This window comes from Heloderma suspectum, chromosome 1 (genome assembly GCF_057233095.1).
Source record: "Heloderma suspectum isolate Gila_16-S chromosome 1, 16-S_ref, whole genome shotgun sequence".
Taxonomy (NCBI): domain Eukaryota; kingdom Metazoa; phylum Chordata; class Lepidosauria; order Squamata; family Helodermatidae; genus Heloderma; species Heloderma suspectum.
The window spans coordinates 306920625-306948174 of NC_139458.1; the positions used below are offsets into that span (position 1 = coordinate 306920625).

The window sequence follows — 27550 nt, forward strand, 5'->3', positions numbered from 1 at the left end:
AGGGTCCAGGGTCCAATTAGGATGGCCCATTCCTGAAAGCCAGTGGATCCAGACAGATTCCTGGGAACCCTCAAGGAGTTTCCCCCTATAATGGCTACTGCTTCTATCTAATCCCTGCTAACCCTTTGACATTCTGGGATGATCTGGGCAGTTGACATGATTGCTAAGACATGCTGGCTTTCCCTGCATAGACTTCATTAAGCTCTTTGGTTTATCAGGGACCTGGGAGGAACAAAGATGGAATGACAGCTGGAACACATGCAGAGGAAGACTTGAAGCAAACCCAAACAGAAAAATTCATCTTAGAAGGTGCTTTTTTAAAAAACTGGAGACTGTCATAGAATCATAGAATAGTAGGGTTGGAAGGGGCCTACAAGGCCATCGAGTCCAACCCCCCGCTCAATGCAGGAACCCAAGTCAGAGCATCCCTGACAAATGGCTGTCCAGCCTCGTCTTGAAGGCCTCCAGTGTGGGAGAGCCCACCACCTCCCCAGGTAATTGGTTCCATTGCCGTATTGCTCTGACACTCAGGAAGTTTTTCCTGATGTTCAGTCGGAATCTGGCTTCCTGTAACTTGAGCCCATTATTCCGTGTCCTGCACTCTGGGATGATCGAGAAGAGATCCTGGCCTTCTTCTCTGTGACAACCTTTCAAGTACTTGAAGAGTGCTATCATATCTCCCCTCAGTCTTCTCTTCTCAAGGCTAAACATGCCCAGTTCTTTCAGTCTCTCTTTATAGGGCTTTGTTTCCAGTCCCCTGATCATCTTTGTTGCCCTCCTTTGAACCCTCTCCAGTTTGTCTGCATCCTTCTTAAAGTGTGGTGCCCAGAACTGGACACAGTACTCCAGATGAGGCCTAACCAGTGCTGAGTAGAGGGGAACTAGTACTTCCCGGGATTTGGAAGCGATGCTTCTATGAATGCAGCCCAAAATAGCATTGGCCTTTTTTGCAGCCACATCACATTGTTGGCTCATATTCAGCTTGTGATCGACGACAATTCCAAGATCCTTCTCGCTCGTAGTGTGGTTGAGCCACGTATCCCCCATCTTGTAACTGTGCATTTGGTTTCTTTTTCCTAGGTGCAGAACTTGGCATTTGTCCCTATTAAATGCCATTCTGTTGTTTTCTGCCCAGCACTCCAGTCTATCCAGATCACTTTGAATTTTGTTTCTGTCTTCCAAAGTATTAGCTATCCCTCCCAATTTTGTGTCATCTGCAAATTTGATCAGCATTCCCTGCACCTTTAAAAAATTTAAAAAAACTTCTAACACAATAAAATAAGGAACAGGAGTCACAATATCCTGTTGAATTTCTCCAGCCAAGAGAAGACTTAAAGCAACACTTGTTGTCCAAGCCATGGAAACAAAACAGAGTGAAACAGCTGCATTCTCCCTCTCTTTTCTTATTTTGCTTGAGGGAGGGGGAGGGAAAGCAAGAATGAACACACACTTGGAAGTAGCAGCAATAGGAAGGAGGATAAGGACTACCCTAAAGTGTCCCTCCCATGAGTCCATGGCTGAGGTAAAATCTGAACTGGTGACTTGCCGCTATACCAGTTAATATAGCATACTAACTTACAATTCAGTTATTATATCTGGCCACCCTTTCAATTTATTAGGTCAGGTTAGGTGATGGAAAGGAGGAAAGTTCACTGTACAAAACACTAAAGATACCACAATGTTATTATCGCTAACTATAAATTAACACATAATTGATTTTTTCTCTCTTAAAAAAAAGGAAAACAGTACAATACTGCTGCTCACTAATAGCATCAGCTCTCTAATTACTACCCATGATTCATTTGTAGCATTCCAAACCTGATTAATGTCAGGTCAAGTTTAACATATGACGAGGTTTATTAGTAATGCTTTGCTATCCCACAGCTTGTCAGTCTTTCGCAGCGAGTGCCATCTGTTACATGAGGGAATAACAGTCAGAGCACTGGTAGCTCTGAGTTACTGCAAGTCACTATATAGTATGCTTTCAAACCTGTCCAGGGCAGTTCAAATGATAAGATTTGATAGTATTACAAAACATGCCTTACAAATTATTTGCTTACTGTGAAGGCTATTTGTAGTACTGCATATTCTTTTATTTCATCGGAAATAACAGTCATGGAAAATGCAACATACTAAATCTTAAAATATTATTGGTTGAATCCAGGCTTAGTTATACTTAAGGGTAATGACTGGATTGTCACTTTGGCATCTATACCTGTCGTTGTCTATGGATCTTAGGGTGCATCTTTTCTCAGCAAAAACTTTTGTGTGTGTGTGTGTGTGTGTGTCTACTGGGCATCACAACGTTTCTTTCATAAGGGTTTTTCTAATTCGACTAATTGCTGGTGGTGCAATGCAGTGAATGCTTCTTTTAAACATGTTTTGGCAATGTCCAGTAGTTACTTCATTTTGAGAAGGTTATTATATGTATAAATTTTGTACTGGAACGGTCTTTAATATTTGCTGATGTACGTGTTTTTTAAAAAATTATTTAATTATTAAAAATTATTTCCTGCTTCATGGAAATTAACGAATGGTCAGCATAAATGTATTCTCTGCACCCACTTCACCGCTAAAAGACTGATATTACAATATTGGAAGGATAAACGCTCATTTCCTAAAGTGCAATGGATTGAGGACCTTGTAACTCTTGCAACAATTGAACGGGTGGCATATAGAGGCCACTGTCAAATGGATACTTATTTGGATATCTGGTCCGCTTTTGTTGAAGCCTATGTATAATTGCTAGTAAGTTGTATTGTATATATATGCATTTCATATGTATTCATTGCTTTAGAAATACATATAAATTCATGTATATTAGAAAACCTCAAAAATAACAACAGTCAAAAATAATCCTAAATTCTAAAACTGGAATTCAAGTCATGAAATTGTAGATAAGCAGCATGCCCCATGGGTCATTTAGTCTGTGCCCCAAGGCAAGATGCTCGATACCTAATACATAAGTGTCAGATGGACACTGTAGACTCTGTGATTACACCTAAAAAGATCCTTGGTGATGTCCTTGCTGAACCGAACTTATAAATATAATTGTTTTTTCAAATGCTTAACTGTTCTCCATAAGTTTTCCAAACAATTCTTTTAACAGTGCAACCCTATGCACATCTATTCAGAAGTAAGCCCTAATGATTTCAATGGGGCCTACTCCCAAGAAGTAGGTATAGGACTGAAGCCAAAATAGCTGAAGAAGCTCATGATTTTCTGAACTCTACACCTTTTTATCACATGCATAGATTCAGCTGAAATCCAGGAAAGAGTGACTGAATTCACATGCTGTGCCTAAACTCTGGGGAAAAAAACTGGTTGAGATTATGGAGGGACTTGTCAGATTTAATACATCTAACATAATATTCCCAAATATAGACTGAGAATAAGTTAGTGCTTAATTTGACAGCATTTTCACATTACTACATTCAGGATAGTTATTCAGTGCCTCACAGTGTTACTCTTTTTAAAAGGAGAACTCTGCAATTAATCCCCCAATATGTTTTCAAGTGCCACTCAAATAAGAAAAGCAACATGTTTGAGATTATTTTGCTGTAAGATGTTGAAGAACACTTCAAAAGGAAGCGAGATCCTTATGGGCATGAAGCCCCATTTTGACGAAAATATTTTTCAGGATTTAATTTACTGTGGAGTCCAAGTTTATCAGTCATAAATAGACGATTGTGGTATTCATACATGATGCTAAACCATGGTTAAGCTTTACAAGGATAAGCCGCAGCATGCCTTGGACTCTAGCACTTACCCTCCACCTCCAGTACAATTGTATTGAGGAGTTCGGAAGCATTTGCTTTCAATGAACAACTATCCCCAAGCAATAACATCTGGAACCATCCTGACAGAAAGGAGTGGAACCACTGCAGAGCAGTGCCCCCAATTCCCTCAGGCAATCCAGAAGGATACAATGGTCGATGGTATCGAATGCCACTGAGAGATCCCAAAAAAATCAACAGGGATGCATTCTCCCTATCGATTCCCTGGCAAACATCATCCACCAAGGTGACCATGGCAGTCTCAACTCCATATCCTGCTCTGAAGCTGGTTTGAAATGGGTCCAGGTAATCAGTTTCATCCAAGACTGCTTGGAGTTGAATGGACATCGCCTTCTTGATTACCTTGCCCAAAATGGTAAATTACTTACTGGCCTATAATTATTGAAGTCTAGGGGGTCAACGGAAGGCTTCTTCAGAAGCGGTCTAACAACTGCTACTTTCAGACACGATGGAAAATTACCTTAGGGAGGCATTATTTTATTAAGGCATTTTATTAATGCCTTAGGGAGGCATTAATAAAATTCAGCAAGAATTGCTTTACCATCTTCCCTCCCTGCACTACAAGCCAGGATGGGCAAGGATCGAGAGAGCAAGTTGTCTTTTTGACCAAACCAAGCAGCTTGTCCACATCTTCAGGAGTCACAAGCTGTAAATGATCTAGTTTAATCATGCAAACAGAGTTGCTGGACACCCCACTGTTGATTTCTGTCCCCACGACAGCGTCCAAGTTGGCTTGTATCCGAGAGATTTTATCCACGAAAAACTCATTAAAGGTATCACAGCGAGCTACCGAAGGCTCTAAGATCGGATGGGGGTAGGGGGCTGACTCAGCTCCCTAACCACCCTGAACAGCTTAGCTGGCGTGAGTTTGTAGATGCAATACGTGCAGAGTAGAAAGCTCTCTTCGGTGCACGTATCGCGTAAGTCACAAGGCATGCCATACCACATACCTCATATGTGATATGGCATGCCTGCTGCTCAACAGTAAAAAAATACAGTAACAAATCCCCACCAAAAGTAACCCTTTTGATGCTAGCCACTATCGTTAAATTAGGCACTGCTGAACAATACAGCTTCTATTATTAGTTGCTGAGAATTATGTCACAGAAAAGCAATGGGGTAAACAAAAAAGTATTTTATTCCAAAGAGGTTTACTGTTCCTCTGAGCTTTGGACCTTATAGGTCCTTATTCAGAGAAATCTACAAACAGCTAGCTAGCTAGATTTAAACATGTCCATGTATACTTAAAATATAATATGCAACATGCCTAAAATATAACTATTTTTACGAACACTAAAAATATAATTACAAAGACTCAATATTCCAAAATTAATCTCCTTATAAACTACACAAAACAGTAACATATATTTCATAACAACATTCCACATGAATGAAGAAACTCACTCTGTATAATCCATTTTGATAGTGCTTCCTCTTTCTTCAATCTCCAGTCTCCTGTGCTATGATGAATCAAGGAGAAGAAACCAAGCTAATGTGTGTTCAAGTCCTGATTAGAAAGAGCTGTATTTCAAAGTACTGTTGCAAGGTCAAGAGACTCATTAAGGCCAAAAAAAGTCATTGTATTTAACCTTAAAATCCACCTGGCTTCTTTCTCCAAAAGAACCTGTAACTGTAAGTTACCTGTATCTGTAACTTTTCTCTATTTCCTAAAAAGAAAGATCTCTTAATCCATGATAATTTTTTTCTGTATTGAAAGGGATACTAGAGAGAGAGGTGATACCTGGCTCTGGAGCCAATACAACAGACTGCTTCGAGAGGAGTGAATTAAATAATTTAAACTGCCCTATCCTGACATATTATGACCTAAACAATATTATGGCTCACAACAGTGAGCAGATGCCAGTAGCTATGACAGCGGAGATATAAAGTAACAACTAAATGAATCTGAATGGAAACAACTTGCATCTTGTTCTCATACACTACTAGGGGTGGCACTATCAGTATGTAAGAATGGGGTCTGTGTCAATTTCCTATATGATACGCGTGTGTGTGTGTGCGTGTGTGCGCGCACGCGCGCGTGCCCACATGCACAGGGGCACACATGGGGGGGGTTAAAGCACAGCTAAGCAAGCAGGTGGTGAATTCTCCCACACCAAAACTCCTTCTAGTAATTTTGGAGGGAGTTTATTTCTACTGAGCCCACCAAGAGAAAAATGGGTCAGAAGAATCACTTGAATGGGGAAAGAATATGTGTGTGTGGGGGGGGGGGGGGAGTCAGCACCTTCCCCACTCACCCATGCTGCACTTTAAATTCCCCCATCCCCCAATGCATAGGCAATAACTGCTGAACTGATTCCAACAACATGAGGTTGCTGAGATCATGTCTAGCCTTGCTGCCAGAGAAGGGGCAGAGATTGTTCCACAGCTGACCTGCATTCTAGTGGCACTCAGAATGGCGGAACAGCACAGCTGCAGGGACAACTCCCCAGCCTCAAGGTTGCAAAGGCAGCTTGGGATTGTTTTGGTGCTACACTTCCATGGGCAGAAACACACAAGCCATTGTTTCCAGCTCCAGTGAGGAAAATAGGGGCTTGCTTTCACACTGTGCTGTCAAAGTGCTGAAGCACATAGCAGCAACAAGCCTCAGCACTCTTTTCTTTCCCTAGCTGCTACAGAGGTAAAGCTAAATTGCTGCAATTTTGCTGAGCTGCCAAAGCCCTCTGCGCACCTATAAAGCCCAGCACATTTATGGAAATTACCCCCACCCCCAATTCCCCAGCTCCAACTTTGGAGCTGAGGAGGGATGCAGGGAACTGTCAGTGGCTTCATGCTGTGTCTTGCAGCCTTAAGTGAGGTGTATGGACATGCAAGAATATTTAGAGTTATTTGTGTTGATTGAATTCTTTAAAGCTAATAGCCAAACACAAACCTGATGAGGCAGGGTTCCTGATCACAGGAGCTTTGTAAAGGCATTCTGCTGAGCGTGCTTACAAAACCCTATTCAGATCTTTGCACTGAACACATGCATGTCTCAATATCAGCCGAGCATGTGAGGACACTGGGGGCAGGACTTATTCCATGCCCACAACCCCTCCCCAACTGAGGTCCAAACGTGCTGCAGGGAAATGCCTGCACAGACCTCCTGTTGCAAAGCCCAATGACATATAGCAATTCCTCTGAACATAAAGAAGGGGCAACAACTTAAATGACAGCTGTGGAAGTTCACAGATCAATCTCATAAAAGAGGCAAGAACAGCACCACCAAGAGGCAGTTAAGGCAGATATATTTAATTTATTTATTTAAGTTACCTGTTTATTAAAAGTATTTTTTAACCTGCCCTTCATCCTAGGATATATGGGCAGGCATCTTCAAAAATTTACATTCAGAATGACCAAAATATTAAATCTGATCTAATGGATTATTCTGCCATTTTTGAGGAGTTAAGCAGGTCCAGTGGATTAATGGTGAAAATGGATGTTATTCTAAGCACTTTGAGGAAAATAGAGAATTAGCAGAAATAGCAAGTCATCAACATGTTAAACAGAATGTTATAGGAGGAGGGCCACTGCTCAGTCATGGAGCAGGTTCAATCCCTGGCATCTCCAGGTAGAGCTTGGAAAGATCCCTATCTGAAACCCTGGTGAGTCACTGCCAGTTAGTGTAGAATCAGCATGAGACAGCTGCCTATGTTACTAGAACATATGAAAAGTAGCCCTTCCTTCTAGGCCTCTTTCTTTCTCAGTTATTCAGTTCAAGTAAACTAATTACCACAGTTTCTTCCTATAAGGGCAAATTGATTACTTCTTTGGAGAACTAGTATTGCCAAGAAGCAGTTCACAGTCTGCTACTTTCCAAAGAGGCACAACAGGCAATATTAAACATTTGCCATTCAATGAATGCAAAAAATGAGAGTGAGCCATCACAGCCAAAGACTCCAGGGACTGTTTCAAAAACCATCCAATATGCCAATCTATGCCACAGTGCCAACTGGCACTAGAATGGGGATGTAAGCAACTTTGTGAAAGAGTACCCAAGCCCTTGAAAACGACACAACTTCCTATATAAATATACACAACTAAATATACAAAACTTTTCTGGTGCTCTATACACATGCTTAAATCTGTAAACCATCAAGCCCCTAAAGTGCATGCTAAAAGCTAGGGTGGACAACATTTTTTTCTCCTCAGCGATGGCTCCCCAACCAGGCATAATAAGGCAGTTTGCCTGCTGGGTGGTACTGGGATGAGGAAATGGAGCAACTTGCAAATCATGGTTTGCAAAGTTACAGGCTCATGTGCCTCCTCTCCCACACAAATTCCCCCTCCTACCACAGTTTGATTTCAACATGGTTTAGTGTCCCACTGGCATAAACATGGTTAAAGTACAAAAATAGGCCTAGCTGGCTTTAATCAAGGTCATGTCAATTCTAACAAAATACTAAAACATACTTAAAGCAAACTATGGAAAGTGGAGGAATTTCCGGGGGGGGGGGGGCTGAGAAAGAGGCCCCTCTTTCCAAGCTAGTTTGCAAGTTGCTTTTATGTTTTTACTGACCTAAAAACTGAAAAACCTCACTGCACACATTCAGCTCCTACTGTAGTCATTTATAGTCTTAATTATGTCAAGACTTACAAGTTAAAAGAAAACATATCTACCTATTTGTTAGCATGTGGGAATAAATTATGTAATTTTTTTCTGCTAGTTGCTTTACTGCCTTTTTGTCATTAAAGACAGGAACGTTTTATTCTTCTATTCTTCTATCATGATTTAATTGATACAATAAGCTAATTTGGACCACTGGTTCAAAGTATATTCCACATCAGAGATAACTAAATGCTTATATGACGTTATACAGAGGATTAGCTACCTTGCAGAAGTACGGATAACCTGACTCAAAATTTAATAATCAGAACTTATGGTGACAGATCAGTATTGGCTCAGTGAAGATGTATAGCTGCCTGATCTCCTAACCATGGTTAGATGATCAGGAACACCCCACAGGTTGACTTGCTTCCTCTGCCTGTAGACACTCCCCTGCGCCCTTCCCATTTTGAGGTATCTGTTTTGCTTATGTTACTCACTGATGAAGTAGTATAAATAAATAAATTGCACCATCTTTTTCCAGACATACACTAGCACTGAGGGAATTTGAGACGAAAAGGAATTGATGGTCACAGCAACGTTATCTGTGGCATTCCAAGAGAGAAAGCCCAAGGGGACAGTGGGCCAGGCTGGCTAGGGGAAGTTGGGAGGAGACAACAGTAGATTGCGGCTATATAGTGTAATGATCAAAGCAAGAACAGACCACTAGCGTGGACAGCTGTTAGGAAAGGGAACTAGGGAATAGGGAGGGGGAAGAGAGAAACAGTAACAGTTGGAAGACAGTTACAAAGAAAAAACAGCAGTGGGGGCAGTTCTTGGTGATACAAAATAAATTATATATATGGTTTGCCAGCTTGGAAGGCTCTGTGTTCTAGCATATATTATTTAGGCTTGGAAACATTGTGGTTGGTGGTGTTAATCATGATCCAGTCAAGGCCATTTTTCATACTGAGACTTGAAATTAGAAAACTATTTCCTATCTTTCATGCACTATAGAAAAAAAGTGATAGTAGCGCACGAATTAATAGCAACACCAGAAGAAATTAGTTTTAATGCTAGGTGTAAATTTTCTCCCAGTTTTCTTGAGATACTGGACAAAATGGAGAAGAGAAGAAAAAGCAGAAATGACATATTGAAAAAGTGAAGGCAAAGGAAAGAGAGTACGGGAGAAGATGACAAACAGGGCACAAAACAAGAAGTAACAGATGGAGCTAGGAGAAGGGCAGAGAATAACAACACCAATTCTGGCAGGAAACACAGGGCTGATATAGGTGAGGTGATTAAGTCCCTTCCTGAAGGCATGGAAAATAAAAACAAAACTGAAAATAAAACAAAGAAAGGAGGTCATGGTTTTGGCAAAAGAAGAGCTCCAGATGGTGTTAATTGTTTCTCCACCTAGCCATGGAACTCAAAGCGTCCAGCAAATACACACACTCTCCTTGTCTTTTCCATGTAATTTTAGTTCTATTCCCTGTCTGCTGCTTTTTTCATTTTGTACTGATAGATTGCTGAGTCCCACAAAGAAGTTCTCCATCCTCTATTAATTACGGTATATCCAAAGGTATGAATCTGGAATATCATTTTAAAACTTTACCCTATGCTGTTAAGATAAGGAGCTAGAGGGCAACACAATATTAAATATGGTATTTTCTAAACACAACAAAAACTTCAGAAAATGCTAACTGTACAAGCATTAAATGAAGCAGGAAAATACAAGAGCCAGGAAGCATGTGCTTTCAGAACATATATTTGTCTCAGGATTTGAAGAAAGTGCCATGCTTTTTTATGGTTTACTCTTAGAGGCAGAGTTTACTCACTCCAATTCATCTCCTGCTAGGGCCAGCTGTCATGTTTTAATCACACAATATTCTTAGAAGTGACACATCACTTGCTATACTGTATGGTGGTATTTGAAAAAGGTTGCACAAGTTGACAAATGCCATTATTGAGCTTCTTGCCCTACTCTTTCACTCAGTGTGATCTACAGTAAGCCTCAGGTGGGAGCATACCCCTTCAGGGTAGGGGATGCGGATTACAAAGCTGATTATGCTAGAAAGAATTAACTAATTCTAAAGTCTTCACAACTTTGGATATCATCATGATAGGGCAGCCTTCCCAACCAGGTCCCCTCCAGATGTTTTGGACATCAGCCCCAGTCAGCATGGCCAATGGTCAGGAATGCTGTAGTCCAAAACATTTGGAGTGCACCAGGTTGGGGAAGGATGTGATAGGGTATTAATGACATTTCCTTCTTTTTTTTTAATCATGAAATGTTACTTTTTTTCAAAATAAAGTTAACAAAATAAAGGCAAGAACAACAACAACAAAACATACATAATAAATCAAGAAACAAAGGAATTAATTATAATTATTAGTCTACAATCAATGTGCTTATGGAACATCTACAGTAAAACAACCCAAGTAGGAGCTCAATACCTAACAAAAGAGTAAAAATACAATTATTACAGCATATAAAGGGAGCGTGCGTGCGTGCGTGTGTGTTATTTTGTGTGTATTTGTCAGAAAAAATATAAGCAACTGTACTTGGTTGGAATTTGATCAAGAGGTTAAACAGCTTCAACACAGGAAATAAATGAAAACCATGGTGCCATAATACCTTTCTTACAGTTAGGATTCCCTGCATGCTGCGCTTGCTAAGTTTATATATTTATTAAATGTTTTTAAAATAATTATATTTTTTGAATATAATTTAAAAGAGACTATGACTATGTATACATTTTCCTTCTATATCACACATGCTACTGGTTTACTGAGACTATACTCTTTTATAGCATTTCTACAAAAGCATGCAAGGCCTTGACCCCACTTATAAGTGTCCAGACCAATTCACGTGTGTATGAACATCACTTTAATTATTTGACAATTAAGAATTCACAGCTGAATATGTGAATCAATTTCTATGAAAAGCATCACATCTGAGGTGATATGAAAGTTCTACCTCTGGCATTCTGATCTGTGTGATGGCTCATTCACATATACACACCGTCATATCATGCTGCAATCCTCATGTCATAAATATACATTTGTGAACCACCTTTCAGATAGTTAACTGTAAAATAGGGACAATCTGCAAAGTTGTTGTGAACACAAAGATTAGAAAGGACTTCAAGTATTAAAATTGAATAATTTTTAATAAATAAATAATGGCAGTTTTACCACCATCATACATGCTCTACCTATTGCAGATACTATGCACATATGGCAAGTCTGAGCAAGATCTACCCCAGCTCCTGCAACCATGCTATCTCAAAATGTCAATGTTTCATACTGTATTAAGAAAGAAAGCCTTCATCTAGCAGACAAAAAATGAAGATTAGACTTTACTTCATATACCAGGAGTGGCCAAACCATGACTATTTCTTTACAGGCCCATGCAGGTGCTTAAAGCATGCATGTGCCCAGGGAATGCAGATTTCCTGGTTGGAGGAGGAAATTAGAACTAGGCAATGCACAATGTACGAATTGTGGACATCGGGGAAGGGGGTCATTTGGTAATGGACTTGGGATACAAAAACAGTACTATGAGAGAAGCCATGATGAGGCAGGATCCCTGCCCTCTGAAGATTTGGTTATAATAAGTCTAGAACATCTGCAACGTGCATTCCAACCATACACATTTTTAATGCAACTCAGATTATCAATAGTTGCTGTCCCTGGCAATTCTAAGGATGCCTTTATTCATAGATATTAATCTTTTGGAGGGAGTTTCACAAATTAGTTACCATGGTCAAAATTATTAAATGTTTTGCTTTCTTAAATTGCTGTTTTCCTGTTCACTAGATGCTAAAGCAGCCCATTTACATTTTCTGACTATCAGGGAAGCATGTTATTTGTGTTCTGGATAAACAGCAAGATAAATGTCAAATTGCTGTTTTTCTGGGAATCACTTAAGTGAACTTTAGCAAATAGAGTTTTCATTTGACAAAATTAATTTTAGTGTATATCAGCCTAAATTATCTCAGAAGTAACATCAGAAGCAATAAAGCAACCATGGGATAGTAAAATAATTGCATATCCTTAAATTCCTTTACCACTGTCAACATTTAGTTGCTCTCTTGTCTCCTAAAATGATTCTTTCTTTCAAGGGCCCCCAGAACTCATTTCATAAATAGACCTCACAAGAAGTGAACTAATTATTTGATCCAAAGAAGAGTAGGCTTGAGCACTGAAAAATGTAGCAAGCTTTCCACAGTCTCCTTGCTCTCTTAAGAGCAACCAGTAAGCAGCCTGGCCAATCTCATCTCATCTTTCTACCACTGTTTGAAGAAACCTTTGAAATCTGCCAGCGAGACTTTCTGGTGGCAGGAGTTGCAAATATTCCACCCCACTCTTCTTCCTTTATCTGGGGGGGGCTTGCTTGGCCTCAGGAAATTAGTGTTATCAGACAGAAGGGAAGCAAGCATGCAACCCACCTCTTTTCTTTCCTTCTGGAAGGACAAAGTATTCCCTCTATTATGTAACAAATCCCTCCCCTTCTCTCCTCTGTTCATCTTTAAAAATACAGGCTAGATAGAATTGGATTTCAGAGCAAGTGCTGCTTTCCCCAGACTGGTCCCTGCAAGCCTGTTGGCAGACAGACACATAAGGTAACGTACAATCAGAGCATATTTATGACCATTTATGTTTTTAGCATAAAACATTTTATTGACTTTCCAGAGAATTAAATAGTCCCTTAAAAGTTAATTGACTTATGGAAAGGTACATATATAAAAGTGGATTTATAAACATTTAGTAAAAAATAGTAATCTGAAGATGCAGTAACGAATAGCACACAAGTATCTTATACTCATAAAACAAAATTTATATGAAGTGGCAATCTTTTGCAGTGAGGACAAAGTTCAAGCTGTTCATAATTAACTACATGGCGGGTGATCAGGCTCCATTGGGGGGGGGGACAGGAAATCAATTGCACAGCTGCATTTCAATTAAACCAGTCTTCATGAAACAATTTAAGATTAAAGTGGCTACTGATGATGGCCGTTGTTTACTCTGATGTTCTTATAATTTGCTCTATTTCCAAAGCTCAGAGGTGATTGCCCATCCTTATGTATCAAAACAGCACCAAGAGGGAGATATCAAGCAAGCTTGGGAGAAACTCAAGGTTTGCAGAACCACAAAAATAATCTTTAGAAAAACCCTAAGGGAGGGAACCCCAGAAAGAGCCTAATGAAGACTGACAGTGGCCATGGAATGCTGATTGACAGTTGAGGGCAATGGGGAATGAAAAACAGTGGTGGGAGGGGCGGAATGAAATATCCTGGAAGAGGGCATGGCTGACTGATTGGAAGAGAGAACAGGAGCACTCTAAACACCGCAACATTTTGTTCCACTTGTATGAATTTAATGGAAGAAAATAATTAGATCCTATAGCCACTGATATGACTGAATACAAAAAGAGAACAGATTGGTAATATGATTTAATACAGTCTATTACAAGAACAGGACTACATTTCAAGAGACATTTGAAAGTCTAATGACCATTGAAAACCAATTTCCATATGGACTGTAGAGGACACTTTGAAGTAGATATAAACCATATCCACAGTTGTTACTAACAGAAAAAAACAATAAAAAGTTGGAAAATGGAAGAATATCACTGAATATTCCAGGTAAAGTACATGTAGCATTCAAAGGCTATACAGGAGGACTTCATCCTTCCATATATGTTTAGATTTATTCCTTCTCTGATGACCTTTGTGGCATGCTGCAAAGCTCTTCTATTCACTCAGGCATTTACCAACTGGAATGGTAGAACAGAGCTGCCTGCCTGGGTTGATGAGTTTTCCAGATTGACATTTTAGTCAAGGACATAATAGTATGTTATGTTTTATACATGAACTTGCAAGTGTCAATAGAGCAGTCATTTACATAAAAAAGTATCTTATTGTAAAAAAATGAAAATGGGGCCAGAAGCAAATCACCTGGTACTACTACTAGAGTTTTATTTTTATTTTTTTTAAGGGTTAAGAGTAAGCAGTGCAGTGGGCTACATGGGCTGCATCCAGATTAACAGGCAACTCGGCCATCAGCATGCCACATCCCTAATAAATGGTAACATGGCACATGCCATACTGAGGTGTTCAACCTTTTCAACCCCAATTCCTGCCTTTAAAACCTAAGGAGTCTTCCCCCCGCCCCCAATGCCCCTTTTCTCTCTACTGTTTCCCTCCTCAAACCTAGCCTGTACTTTTGTACCAGCTACTGACATGCGAATATTTAGAGCACCATTTAAAATTTCTTCCCTTGTACTCTCGACAAAAAAAACTATGCATGGTTTTGATTCTTTGACTCCTTTGCTGCTTCCCCAACAATTGGAGGCAAAGAAAAAAGCTGGGGAGGGGGAGAAGAAAAGAAGATACTGGTAGTATCTGGTAGGCCTCCTTTAGATCAATTCATGACAAAGTTGCTGGTCATGATCACCAGTTGAAGACCAATGTTTTAAGTATACCTAATATAATGTAAGGGCTAAACATAGAACAGTTGTACGAAAGTAATCACCATCATCCATTTAATGGGATGGAACTGTAAATAGGGATCCACTGATGGAACAGAGCTTTCGTGCTCACTCCTCCCCTCTGCACACTTTGAAAAGCCGCTTCTGAGGGTTAGGGGACCCTCGGGAACAGTATGGGAAGTGGTGCAGGGGGCTTCCCTTAAAAGGGGGAGTCAGCAGAAATAGCAAAAAAAAGAAAAGAAAAAAGACTGATATCACTAGGGGCCCTTTGGAACCAACTCATTATTACTGCAGGGCCATAATACTCTTCCTTCCAACATGATATTTTCTTTTAACAATTATTACCATCTAAATAAAAGTCATGTGGGAAACAGTCCTTGAAATATGCTAGTTGAAGTTATGGCTGGCCACCCAAAGTGAACCCGTAGCCTATCCTTGATTCAGTTAATTCCAAAACTACAGATATGATTTAAATATATTTGTTCCACAGACACTTTTATTGTGACCTTAAAAACTGAAAGCTTTTAAGGTTAGTGAAGTGGCTGCTGGGTATCTAACCTTTCAGTGCATTATCATACCATCAAAAGAGACTCAGGCTGCAATCATATGCATGTTTAGGCACAAAAAAGTCCTACATGGCTGGCTGGGGAATGTTGGAAGTGTTAGGACTTTTTTCTGTCTAAACATGCATAGGATTGCACTTTAAATTGCTGTCTCTCACAAACTAACATTAATGTCACTGTACTTTTAAAATCCTGGGGAAATATAGGAGAGCAAAATGTATTACTCTCCTATATTTGGGGAAACAGTTGATTACTTGCATGGCAAAGCTTGTTCTATTTATTAAATATTAATATTGGTATCTATTGATGCTATCCAGCTACAGCCTTATTTGAATTATGCTCATCCCTGGCTAAATTGGTTTGCTGAAATTTTATAGCACATCTAACACAGGATACTACCACCACTGGCAAACATTGCTTTCACCCAGTTCTTGGTTTTTCCTACAGCAGGCTGCTACTACTCCCCTCAGAACCAATTAAGTACAGTCAGTAACAGCAGCTAACATATCCTTCTTACAAGTCTAGGTTCTGAGGCAACCCCTTTTCAAAATTTGCCCGTCTCTCCCCTAATATACAACTTAATATACAGAGCAGAACAGTCAGCCTATCAGCTTTGCCTTTCTTTATGCTTCATGCTTTGACTGTTAGCCACTTTGGGGATAACAGTTTGAGACAGAAAGGCAGGACAGATGTATTTCCATAAACTTATTTATTTATCTGTTGAATGTAAGTCCAGCTAGGAGTGGCTAAGGCATCTGCCTTTCTCCACCGAAAAGTATAGCTCTGTTGATAGATCCTGATTGGACACAATCCAAGACTAGAAGCAGTCCCATATCCACACTTGTGTCTATTGCTACTGACTAACAGATTCTCAACTAGGAGGGTTCAAGAATCTTGCTCACCATCCTCAGAATGGTGAGAGGGGAGCCAGGTTCTAGCAAGGAGGATGAGCCCAAGGCTTCCAGAGTATCTGGAGCTAAAGAGGAGAGGCAATGAAGCCTGCCTCTCCCCAGCCCCAAAGTTCTGCCAAAGCCTGGAATTTGTTTTGGCTCTATGCTTGCTGGATGCTGGCAAACCAAACCTCTGCCTCCCTTCTTAGGCTTCAACCTGTCAACCTGACATAGCTGATAAATTCTCACGATCTGCCCCTGACAAGGAACTCAGGGCCCAATTTAGGATCCCCTCTCTAGTGGAAGCACAGTTTAAAATACCATTATGAATGGCAGACTCCATCCTTCACTGCACCACTATCTACTGAGCTCTAGCTTGCCTTTTTAATTACCTAAGTTATTTACATTTATATCCCACACCTTCAACTCCCAAGAGTTTCTAGGGCAGCAACATTTTATTGCTATTGCTACTTTTTAAACACACACACACACACACACACACAACCACCAACATTAATTGCACTTTTTAAATTAAAAGGCTTACATTGTAAAATACCGCAATGGACAGAACAAACAAGTGCAACACATCAAAACCAGAAAAATGAAAAACTAGAAAAATGAAATCAACCACTTTTTTCATGCAACCTTTGATAGAACAGTGGACTCTTCTATACTAGGGAGGCATATATAAGGATGTGTCCCTTAGGATAAATTTAGTTCCTTTTTCGCTCTGGAAAAGTGTCAGCTATTGCATAGTTCAGAGCTGGAAATTCCCTAAAACATCTCTGCTTCTCCTTACATTTGACCTTAGAATGGGGTGGGAGGGAGGGTGAGTGATAATATAATATATGTAATGTAATGTAATATACATCCAAGACCAGGGAGGGGTCAGTCCTCTAAGTCACCTCCAAGCTTATAGCCTGAGCCCATTCTCTGCAGGAAGGTGATACTGCTACCATTCTCTGCTACCTGGAAGCTGCAGACCATCCGGTTAGGAAGAGGAAAAATAATCATGACTAGATGACAGGAAGATGGAAGTAGAAATAGGAAGAGGAAGGGGTAGGAACCCCAGCCAATATCTGTTCTGTCCAAAGGCAACATGAGCCTGTAAACAGATTATCTGCTTCTACAACTGAAAGGTCAGCACTGCTGCCTGAAGTCATAGCAATACTCATGTGGGAAATTACCTGTGATGTGATAAAGAATCACTTAACTATGCTGTGGACTCCATGAAACATGAATTTGAAAATAATTAGCATGTGAACTTGTGACAAGGACGCTCCACCACACATAGGCATACAAAGATGTGCATGATAATGCTATAGGTAACTTTTAGTCCATTTTTTTCTGCTCCAAAAGGATTTTTGCATTCTTCCTATTACTGTGCAATATTTTACTAAAAACACACACATTGTGCTAAACTCCTTAAGTCAACTGAACTTGCTTGTATAGGACCAAGCAGAAAAGATACCACATAAAACTGTATGGTATAGAAGAAAAAGACCATCACAACACAACCTCAAACTCAATTCAGATTTACAGGTTAGGAAAAGAAACCATGACAGAACAAGAGTGACCAACAGATATTTTTTGAGACATTAAAACAAGCAATTAATGTCTAAATCTTTTATCTCACTGAATGATAGCTACAAAAGGGTGTTAGCATATTTCAACAACTGCTCCTAAGGTATGGAATAGGGATGATATAGCTACAATACTGAAGGGTATTTTTATAAATATGGGAGTTTACTGTCCGGTAGCAGCAATACTTGACAGATAAGCCAATCTATACCTTATTTCCATCTTTCCTCTAGTATTTGGAGGAATTTGCCATTTGGAGGCATTTGCCAAACTCTTGACATTTGAATCCTCTATTTCTCAGAATCTCAGAAGTTCACACCTCCGTAGAAAAACACTAGCTATTCCTTCCTTTCAGCTAATGAGACCCAACACTGTATGGAATCCATAACAATTTATCTTTAAAGGAGCAGAACCGGAAGGCTGTCCCTCATTTACATTTTTGGAGGGGCGGAGATGGGAGAAGGAATCTGGTCAAATCCACATGCATCGTAAACATTCAGTTCCAAATCTAAACCTTCAAATTCCAGTCTTGCAGCTCCTCTCCCTCTGTAGTTTCAAATTTGAAGAACTTCCCATTTTTTAGTTTTTTCTAGTAGCCCATTCCATGGTGCCAAGGAAATGCTGGTGGGCCAATCGTTTCTCCTCATCTTGCCAGGAGCAGATCAGGAGAGAGACATCTCTGCCTAGCCAGTTGCCTTTTGCTTCTCAGAGCCATTGGAAAAGCAGAGGGAGGGGAAACAGCCATTTTAGAGTTTAAGGGTTTTGGTTTAAAATGGAACAGAAGAGAATGATTGATTTAAAAAAAAAAAACGTTATACAGAGCGGATATATATGCTATATCTTAACAATAAGCAATCCTATCTTATACTGCTTATATAAATATTGCTATTCAATTATTAGACACTGCTTTTCAACTGTAATGGCTGTAATACTACTTGCTTTTTAAAAGCAATATATAATCACAAAACTATATTATTAATGTTTTGTTCCTGTCTTTTCTCCATGGTATTGAAAGCAGCTCCCCAGGCACACTCCCATCCATCTAGGCACTTAGAAGACCCAAGACTTCTTAGCTTCAGGAAGACTGCTGCATAATTGCCTTCAGAACACCCCTTTGTCTAACAACAAATAACTAGAAGGTACATGGACAAATGTATCTAAATGACCATTACTATGGCAGTGAAAATGAAGGGGAAGGAACGCAGTTAAGAGGGGCCCATTCCTGAGGCCTCTCCGGATACACTACCACTGTGGATCTTCATATTCCACAAAATATGATGTGTTTCTAATGTAGCTAATAATTGCAAGCAGAATAACAATATATACGGTTCCAAAACCCAAGTTGTCAAGAAACCGCAGTTAGTGCCAGTGTGGATGTAAACCTTAAGCATGGTTAAGGCCAGCAGGAGAAAACATGCCACCACAGGTTTTAATCAAAATGATTCAATAAATAATGAATTGGAATTATAAATGAGTCTGTCTTCAAAGATTTGTTAAAGAACATTTTATCTAGAACAAAGAACATTATATACATTTTGCACTTGAGAAAGATCCTCACTTAAGAACACCCATATGGCACCAGAATTCCTAAATAACTGATAGTACCTGCAGCTTCCCTCTTCCAGTAGTAACCCTTGCAGTATAAGGACAGCCCTTTTTCTTGGTACTAGCCATTTTCTAAACAAGTTTTTAAAACCCTCCATGAAAATGAACTTTACACTGCACCAACATGATTTTTTGAAGAACAAGCTCCATTAAGCATTTAAAAAAACAACTTATGGGTTGCACCCAATGGCTGTGTGACCAGAAGATAGCTCGTGCAACCAATCTTTCTTTTCACCTCCTCCTTGCTCTGCAGCCCTCAAAATGCCTTTCCAGAGGGTTGCAGGGAGTATCCCTGAACAGTGTGGGCTATGCTTCATGGGGCTTCGGGGGGGAGGAATCACTTGAAATCAGGCAGAGAAATCTTGCACCAGTGCAGCCCCATACAACACAGTCCACGCTGTTCAGGAGGGGACCCCAACTCTCTGGTGAGGCTTTTCAATGGGAGAAGGAGTGCCTCTCTGCTCACACAACCATTGGCACAACTCTATGTCTGTATGTACATTTTAAATCCAAGGAAATCTTGAAAGCGATTTAAAGCCATGAGCAAAGAAAATGAAGACCCAGCAGATGCTGGGTTAAATTATCAAAAATATTTACCTTTTTTGCTGCGTGGATGTCAAAAAATGGTTTATTACGAACACTAAAAGGTTCCTGTGCTTTGTCAATTTGGCCGGTCTTCATTTTGTCATGTCGTGGAAATATAATCTCTTTTTCTATACATGCCAGACGAATGTTAAAGTCACAGTCCCCAACTGGTTGCCCCTGCCAAGTTAAAATATCAAAATTCCGTTAATATACAATTTGTTAGTTTAATTGATTGACTGAATTGATTTGTGCGCCACCTTTCCACCAAAACAATGGCACTCAACTTAATGTGTACATTTATAAAATCAAAACAACACATACCAAAATATCACCTAACGCTGATCTATAACTAAGCAGTATTTATTTAGAATGACCATCACAAATAACCTTGTAAGGATAACACTGATAGCAAAGAAATGTCCGAAAGGGATACAGTTCCACAACCCTTTTACTGTAAGACAGGAGTGACAACTCAAATAATTCTGGGGGGCCACTTTATATTTCTAATGATTCAAGAGGGCCATATCGCCTTATCAACTGTGGAAAAATATTTGTCCTACAAATAAAATACTGTTAAATTGTAACTCATTTTATCAGTTCCCTTTCCCTCTGGACCTCAAAGCTGTTATCCCCTCTTTCTATTTCCTCATCTGCACCTCTATCTTTCACTATCCCCTCTTCTTCTTCCCCACCCACAGGTATATATGCACTCAATGCTGCCCCCTTTTTCTCTCTACCCCCTGGCACTCTCCTCTTTGCACCAATACCAGGTTGTTCTGCATCCCATCTGCTACCCACCTTTTTCCCTACCACACAGGTCTGTACCCCCATCAGCTCGCTCTTTTTACTTCATTTGGTTTGTTTTTAATCCCTGACCTATAATCCTTCTTGATGGCAAAGGCTTTCATTCTCCCAGCAACGTACAAGCTTCGGGAGCATGATAAACTAGTGGGTGCTGTGGTGTAGCTGGCTGGCTACAACAGAATGAAAGAACTAAAACTGTGACACACACCTCTGAATCAGAGATGTAATGACGCAAGCATTATTCCATTCCCCCCCAGCCCTCTCTCTTTTAGTGAGCCTTAGATGTTCCCCTAAAGAAGGGGGAAGCCCCAAAAACAAAGGGAAAGGGCACAAATATTCAGGGGAAGGGTCTACAATCAGACTTATATTTTGCGGGCCTGTTCTAAAAGAACCTGCAACGAACAGCATAGCCAAACTTACCTGATATTGCAATAATTATCCTGTCAAGAAATTCTGTCAAAGAACTGCAACTGTGGTCAGTCATTCTTACCAAATAGGCAGCAGCAGTAACCTGACAACCCAAACCATTTCCCTCCCTCAAATTTTCCTTTTTTCCCTTAAACCAGTTCACATTTTCCTTTTTTTCCTTTTAGCCTCATTATAACTCTGCCTCACTTGCCTCTGCTCCTTTAAAAGCCCCTGCTAGATAGGAATCTTTGAATTTCAGCCCTATCCCTGCTTTTCTCCAGACTGGTCCCTCTGAATCCACTGAAAGATAGCTACTAACATATTATTCATTTCTCAGCACAGCAAGTTTCTTTACTGATGTGGGCAGGTAATTTTTATTTTGTCTTAAACCGTTCTCTTAAATTTAAGCTCATGAGAAAATTAACACTTGATAAAATTACAAAACTTTATTCAGTGCAATAAAATTACTTATGCCTAACATTTAACATATTAATGATTCAATATGTCAAAATATATTTAGTGCCCGAACTCATTTTAAGCTGAATTAAATCCTTTTTGCTTTTTAAAGTAACTCATGGGCTTCTACTAATACCACAGCTAAGCAAATCCAGTGCTACAAATATTGTAGGCCAGGAGTAGGCAACATGGTGCCCATGGGCACCAATACACACCCTGACCCATTTCTTGGTACCTGCCAAGATGCTCTACTCCTTGTCTTACCAGCTGGGGTGGGATGGAGCGGTTGTGTACTTGTTTGTCCGAAAATGGGTGTGGTTTTTCATGTGCTTGCAGTGAGGAGGAGAAGGGAGGGACGTGTGTGTATGTATGTATGCACACATGATGGATACAAGGGGGGGACGAATGAGAGAGAGAGAGAGAGAGAGAGAGAGAGAGAGAATGAGTTGGCTGGCAGAAGAAGAGGAGAGTGAAAAGAGCTTGCCTTCTGTGAAATAGGCTTCTGTTGGTGCTGAAAAATATGGGTGCAAATGAGTTGTTTAGTGTGCTGGCACTCAGACCCCACCTTTGCCTTGTGGTCAGTCTTTCGTCCAGGTTACTTTTCCTTTGTGTCTAGTCATGCCTCCCATGGCAGCCATTTTGTGGTAGTGCTCAAGACAGTTTCTCAAAATTGCCAAATGTGCCCACAGCCCCCAAAAGGTTGCCTTCTATAAATATCACTAAAATTTATGGGTGAAAGTTATAACTGTGCAAAAAATAATAATAAAGTTTTCAGTGAAGATTCAAAGCATTACTTTAGCATGCCCACTGGATTTTGTTTTTTGATTTTTAAAAAACTTTGAATGGCAACCCCTCATTCCAGATCATAAACTGCATTTGAAATTTTCTTCACTTTCAAAAGAGATTTGTCACATGGCATGGGAGACCACTGTTTGAGAAACACAAGTTAAAACTTGCCTCGGAGGCATGGAACCAGTCACTCCGTTCTTTCGATCCAGGCCTTAGTAATCATTAATGCAATGACACAACTTTAACAACTGGTAACTAATTGCTTTTTTTCCTTTTCTAGCAGTAAACTGGCTAGAGATGCAGTTGGACCACAAAGGAGATAAATGCGATGCTAAAGGAGGATAAGGGGACTGCAGAAAAGCTGAATTAATTATTTGCATCTGTCTTCACTGCAGAAGGTACAAGGGCACATACCAGTGCCAGAATTGATATTTTCAGGAAGGTAGTTTGAGGAACTGAAGCAAATAGCTGTGGCAGCAGATGGAAGTTCTAAGCCTTATTGTCAAATTAAAAATTAACAAATCACCAGGTTACATGATATCCAAGAGATTTTAAAGAACTCAAGTGTGAAACTGCTGACTTGTAACAAAAATTTGTAACTTGTCCCTAAAATCAGCCTCTGTACCAGAGTACTGGAAAGCAGCCAATGCAACATCAATTTTTTTAAAAGGATCCTGGGGGGATCCAGGAAATTATAGGCAGGTTAGCTTAACATGTGTCCTGGGTTAATCAGTGGAAAGTACTATTAAAGATAAAATTATCGTGCATATAGTAGAACAAGTCTTGCTGAAGAAAAATCAACATGGCTTCTGTAAAGGTAAGTCATGTCTTCCTAACGTGCTTTGTCTTAAAGAGAGATCACTGCTTTTTTTGCTGCTGCCAATTTTCAGCAGCAAATTCAGTGAGGCAACAGGAACAAAGGTGGAGTCTGCAAAAATGGCCAAGGGGGGAGAGGGGCGGAGAGAGAGGCTGTGTTGTCCACCCCTGGCCTATTGACTGTGAGCAGTAAATGTGAACAGGCAACAAAGGCACTAATTTCTTCCTGCTCGAGGTTCACGGGGTCCACTGTTTCCAGGGTACATCAGTGGACTGCATAATGGAAACCTGAGCTGCAAGTGAGGAGCAAGGGAACTGCAGTCTGTCAAGCAGAGTCATTATGAAAGCATCACATCTTCACAGCACCCAGAATGAAGCAGGACTCAGCTAAAGTCTAATACTGTATTGATAGGGATACTGGGGTTCTGCAATTTTCATATACTGAAGGGAAGTTACTTTTTTATTAAATTGTTTAAACCAGGAGTGGTTGTTTGGCTTTTAAACTCTCATCCCAGATTGCTATACAACTGGATTGTGGGTTGCACTCGCCACATAGGCTTGCGGTCCTCCTCTCCTGCGCTGGTGCACTTATCCAACTTAGCTATTTAAAAGAGAAAAAAGTGTAATAACAGCAGTCCACATCCCTTACATGTGGGCAAAAACTTAACTACGTTATTCCAAAAAAAGTCCTTGTAGACTGTAACATTACAGCAAACTTGAGTTGGTGCATACTTTGCAAAGACTTTCCACGTGGTTATACACTGTCTTCTCCAATTAAAATGGCTGCAGAAGATTTTGTGCAAGTACTATATGTAATTCAGTTTCTAAATCAAAACACAATGCACCAAAATCTTCTGCACACCAGTTTACATAGAATACATTGTGATACATTTTTTCCAAAAGCACAAAGCAATGTTCACATTTATGAGATATGTCATTCTTACAAGATCTGGCATGTTAAGAATTTTCATTGTTTAAATTTAAACATGACGTACAGTCATCTTAAATTCTCCACAGTTTAAGTATTTGCTTAACTTCATACTTCCTTTGAAATAATTGCCAATGCTTTTAAACACTCACCATTTAAGGTTAACACCTAATAGGTAAGACAAGAATGGCCAACTGTTGTGTTCCCAGCTCAGTAGTATGGAGCTGAAGGCGTATTTTGCTGCACAAATTGACCATTCATAAGGGGTCAAGCCTCCACAAAAAGGATGGTGCCAACCATAAGTAAGGGCTTCCCAGTTATGGAGCACATATGCTCAAGGGACAAGGCTGCTTTTGGACATCAACATTAAGCTACATCAATGAGTCTCAGGCTCATGTACTCCCTCTCCACCAGATTGGATGCCATGAGAATGGAAGCATTTGCTTTTGTTTTCAACTAATCATGGTTTGCCATTATGGCTGAACCGGGACAAACTGTGGTGAGTTTGGGCAAACAAGCCAACTTCAAACTGTGGTTTATGATCCTGTCTTTTCAGATGAACCATAGTTTAAACTAACAAAACTGCAGTTTGTCCTGGTTTAGACTTAACAATAAAGCACAGTTCACTGAAAACAGAAGCAAATGCTTCCAATCTCCTCCTCACAACTGTGCTAAAGAAGGAGAGGAGAGCGGGAGCAGGTTTGTGCTTATAATGCTAAACTATGGTTTAGTGTTACATCCAAAGGGATCATGGTATTATATACAAATATTTATATTTCTATGCTTCATACAAAATCAAAAGCAGAAAGGAAGTGCCAAATATCTTAATTTCTTGAAACTTTAAAGCGTTTTTCTTTTACTAAAATACGAAACTTTGCCCAAACTGTTTTCCACCCTTGATTAAAATTTCATAGGTCACCAGCACCAGATAAAGTTGCCTCAGGGGCTGGATCTGAGCTGTACGCAGTCAGTTGGCCAGGCTTGACAAAGAATGTATTTTGCCAATTTTCTTACTTAAAGGTCATAGCTAGGATATGAAAAGAGTACTTCAAAAAAGAATAGATCACTTTAGGTGGCAGCAAATTTCTGACTTCCTTTTTTAAAAGAGAAATTGCAATGATGGGGATGGGTTTAATGCTTAAAAGTAATCATGTGGGGGAGCAACAAATCAGCATAACATTTAAAATCAAGGATATATTCAAAATACCTAGATTTGCAAGGAAACCATGTACACCTAGTACAGCTGAGGGAAAACAGCATTTGGAGAAACTGTTAAAAAATGGACACATACCACATATTTTTTATTCTTTATGAAGATTAAAACCCACAGGGACAAGATGACTAAAGAAAAATACTCAGAAACCCATCTTTTACCAGCAGTAAATAATCCTGGGAAATCATTTTTAAAATTCAGAGACTATCATTCCTGAGAAAATATTAAAGACTGTCTGATCGATCACACAGTAACTGCCACATAGAGAAGATGAGATGACGTTAGAGGGAGCCCTAACCCAAATACAGGCCTTTTGGTCAGTTGTACTAAAATTCTGCACAAGCTTCCGCAGCACTCAACTGCCAACCTACAACTGTCATCTCAAGGCAAAATAATGGCAAAGGAGCCACTACTAGCTTATAGCGCTGCCCAACTGTCCCTTTCTCAGAAGCGGCAATAACCTCGTGGCAGCAGTAGTGTCCTGAAGAGCCTCAAAACACCTCACAAGAGAGGAAATTCCAGGTAAGGGTAATGCAAGTTGCTATTTTATGCTGATTCAAGAACCTGCTAAGGGTTCATGCAAGGAGCCAACAGCTGTATTTGTGGCTCCCTGAAAAAGCTGCCAGAACCCATGGGTGAATCAGTCACACAGGGAAAGGTTCTGCACAGTGCAGGATAGTCAGTGTGATCAGGAAAGTTTTTGAATACCATCTAAGAATTCCAAACCTAGAGTGCCTGTCACTTTTTAAGTCCTGTTAATATCCAAGTACCAAAAGCAATTTCGTAATTTTGCAGGCTGAGAAACCTTTGTGAGTTGAGCAAGGGAGAAGCAATCTACACTCTCCATACTCAGCATTTTCATTGCATGTGAGATGACATTTCAAACATTAATAACATTCACAACATACTTAAAAACATTTGTCACCTTTCCAACCCTTTTCATCACAGCATCCTTGAAGCAATGACAGTACTGGAATTGCTAGCTTGCTTGGAATTGGCTTACAGTTTCCTACCTTTTTGAAATAAGATTTAACAGGAATCAGGGTACAAGTATATAGCTTATAAACACATAGAAAAAGGAGGAACTTATCTTTGGTTCCTAGAAGATTATTTATTTTGAAAATACTGAGTTTTTATCTACATCAACTCTCTCACTCACACACACATATGAACTCATAACTGGTAATAAGAAATTGCTGGTAGAATGGTTTTCAAAAACAGAGCCCTATTTATTCAAACTGCAATTGACAAAAAAACAAACTCCTGAGCATTGCACGTTCTCTTTTAGCCCTACCTTCAACAGCTGCTTTTCACTGGAGGGCTACCTTTAGATCAGTTAGCATCAACTGCTTTTGACCCCTTTCATACATGTGCCAGATTATGAAGTTCTATTCCAAAAATCAAAAATTTATATTGCATGACACAATATTACAGTGTGACTTGGTAGGAATAGAATTGGCATCCACCAGATACTGTACATCCCAACTACTGGAGGAAAGGGTGCATATGTGTTACGTAACAGGTTGACTGAGTGGCAGTATCAACTTTCAAGTGAAACAAAAATAATGCCTGGCTTATAGGTTACCTGGAGAAGCACACCACTTACAGTCAGGGCCAGAAATATTGGAACAAGGATAACTGTTTTGGCAGCTGGCCTCTGTACACCACCACATTGAAGTTCAAAGGAAACACACCCAGATGGGAGTGAAGTCAGGACTTTCAGCTGTAATCCAAGGGGTTGACAAAAGTGGGGCACTAACCATTCAGGAAGTACAGCCAGTGGCATACACACACACCCATTGCTGGTGGCTCATAAGTAATGGAACGAATGGCTGACAAGCAGCTGCATGGCCAGGTGTGGCCTGTTTCCTGGGCACCCCATGACCAGTCAAGCAGATAAAAGGCCTGAAGGTGGTTCTGAGTGTCACATTTGCATTTGGTAGCTGTTCACTGGAACTCCTAACACGAGGTCCAAAGAGGTGTCCATGCAAGTGAAGGAGGCCATCATTAGGCTGAGGAAACAAAATAAACCCATCAGAGAGATAGCAAAAACATTGGGAGTGGCCAATACAACCT

General features: G+C 40.0%; 1 protein-coding gene across 3 annotated transcripts in view; it reads right to left on the reverse strand.

Moving 5' to 3' along the window:
- The window catches only part of RNGTT (RNA guanylyltransferase and 5'-phosphatase), a 199447-nt gene that overhangs the window by 102823 nt on the left and 69074 nt on the right, over positions 1–27550 (reverse strand). For 2 of the 3 annotated variants that reach the window (XR_014786623.1, XM_084827108.1), the window contains exon 11: positions 20073–20237. The exons of the other annotated variant lie outside the window; for it this stretch is intronic. Coding sequence is in view for 1 of the 2 variants with exons in the window: in XM_084827108.1 (XP_084683234.1) it covers positions 20073–20237 (165 nt within the window). In the remaining variant the exon portion in view is untranslated. The remainder of the gene's footprint in view (positions 1–20072; positions 20238–27550) is intronic. 3 annotated transcript variants of the gene reach the window in all.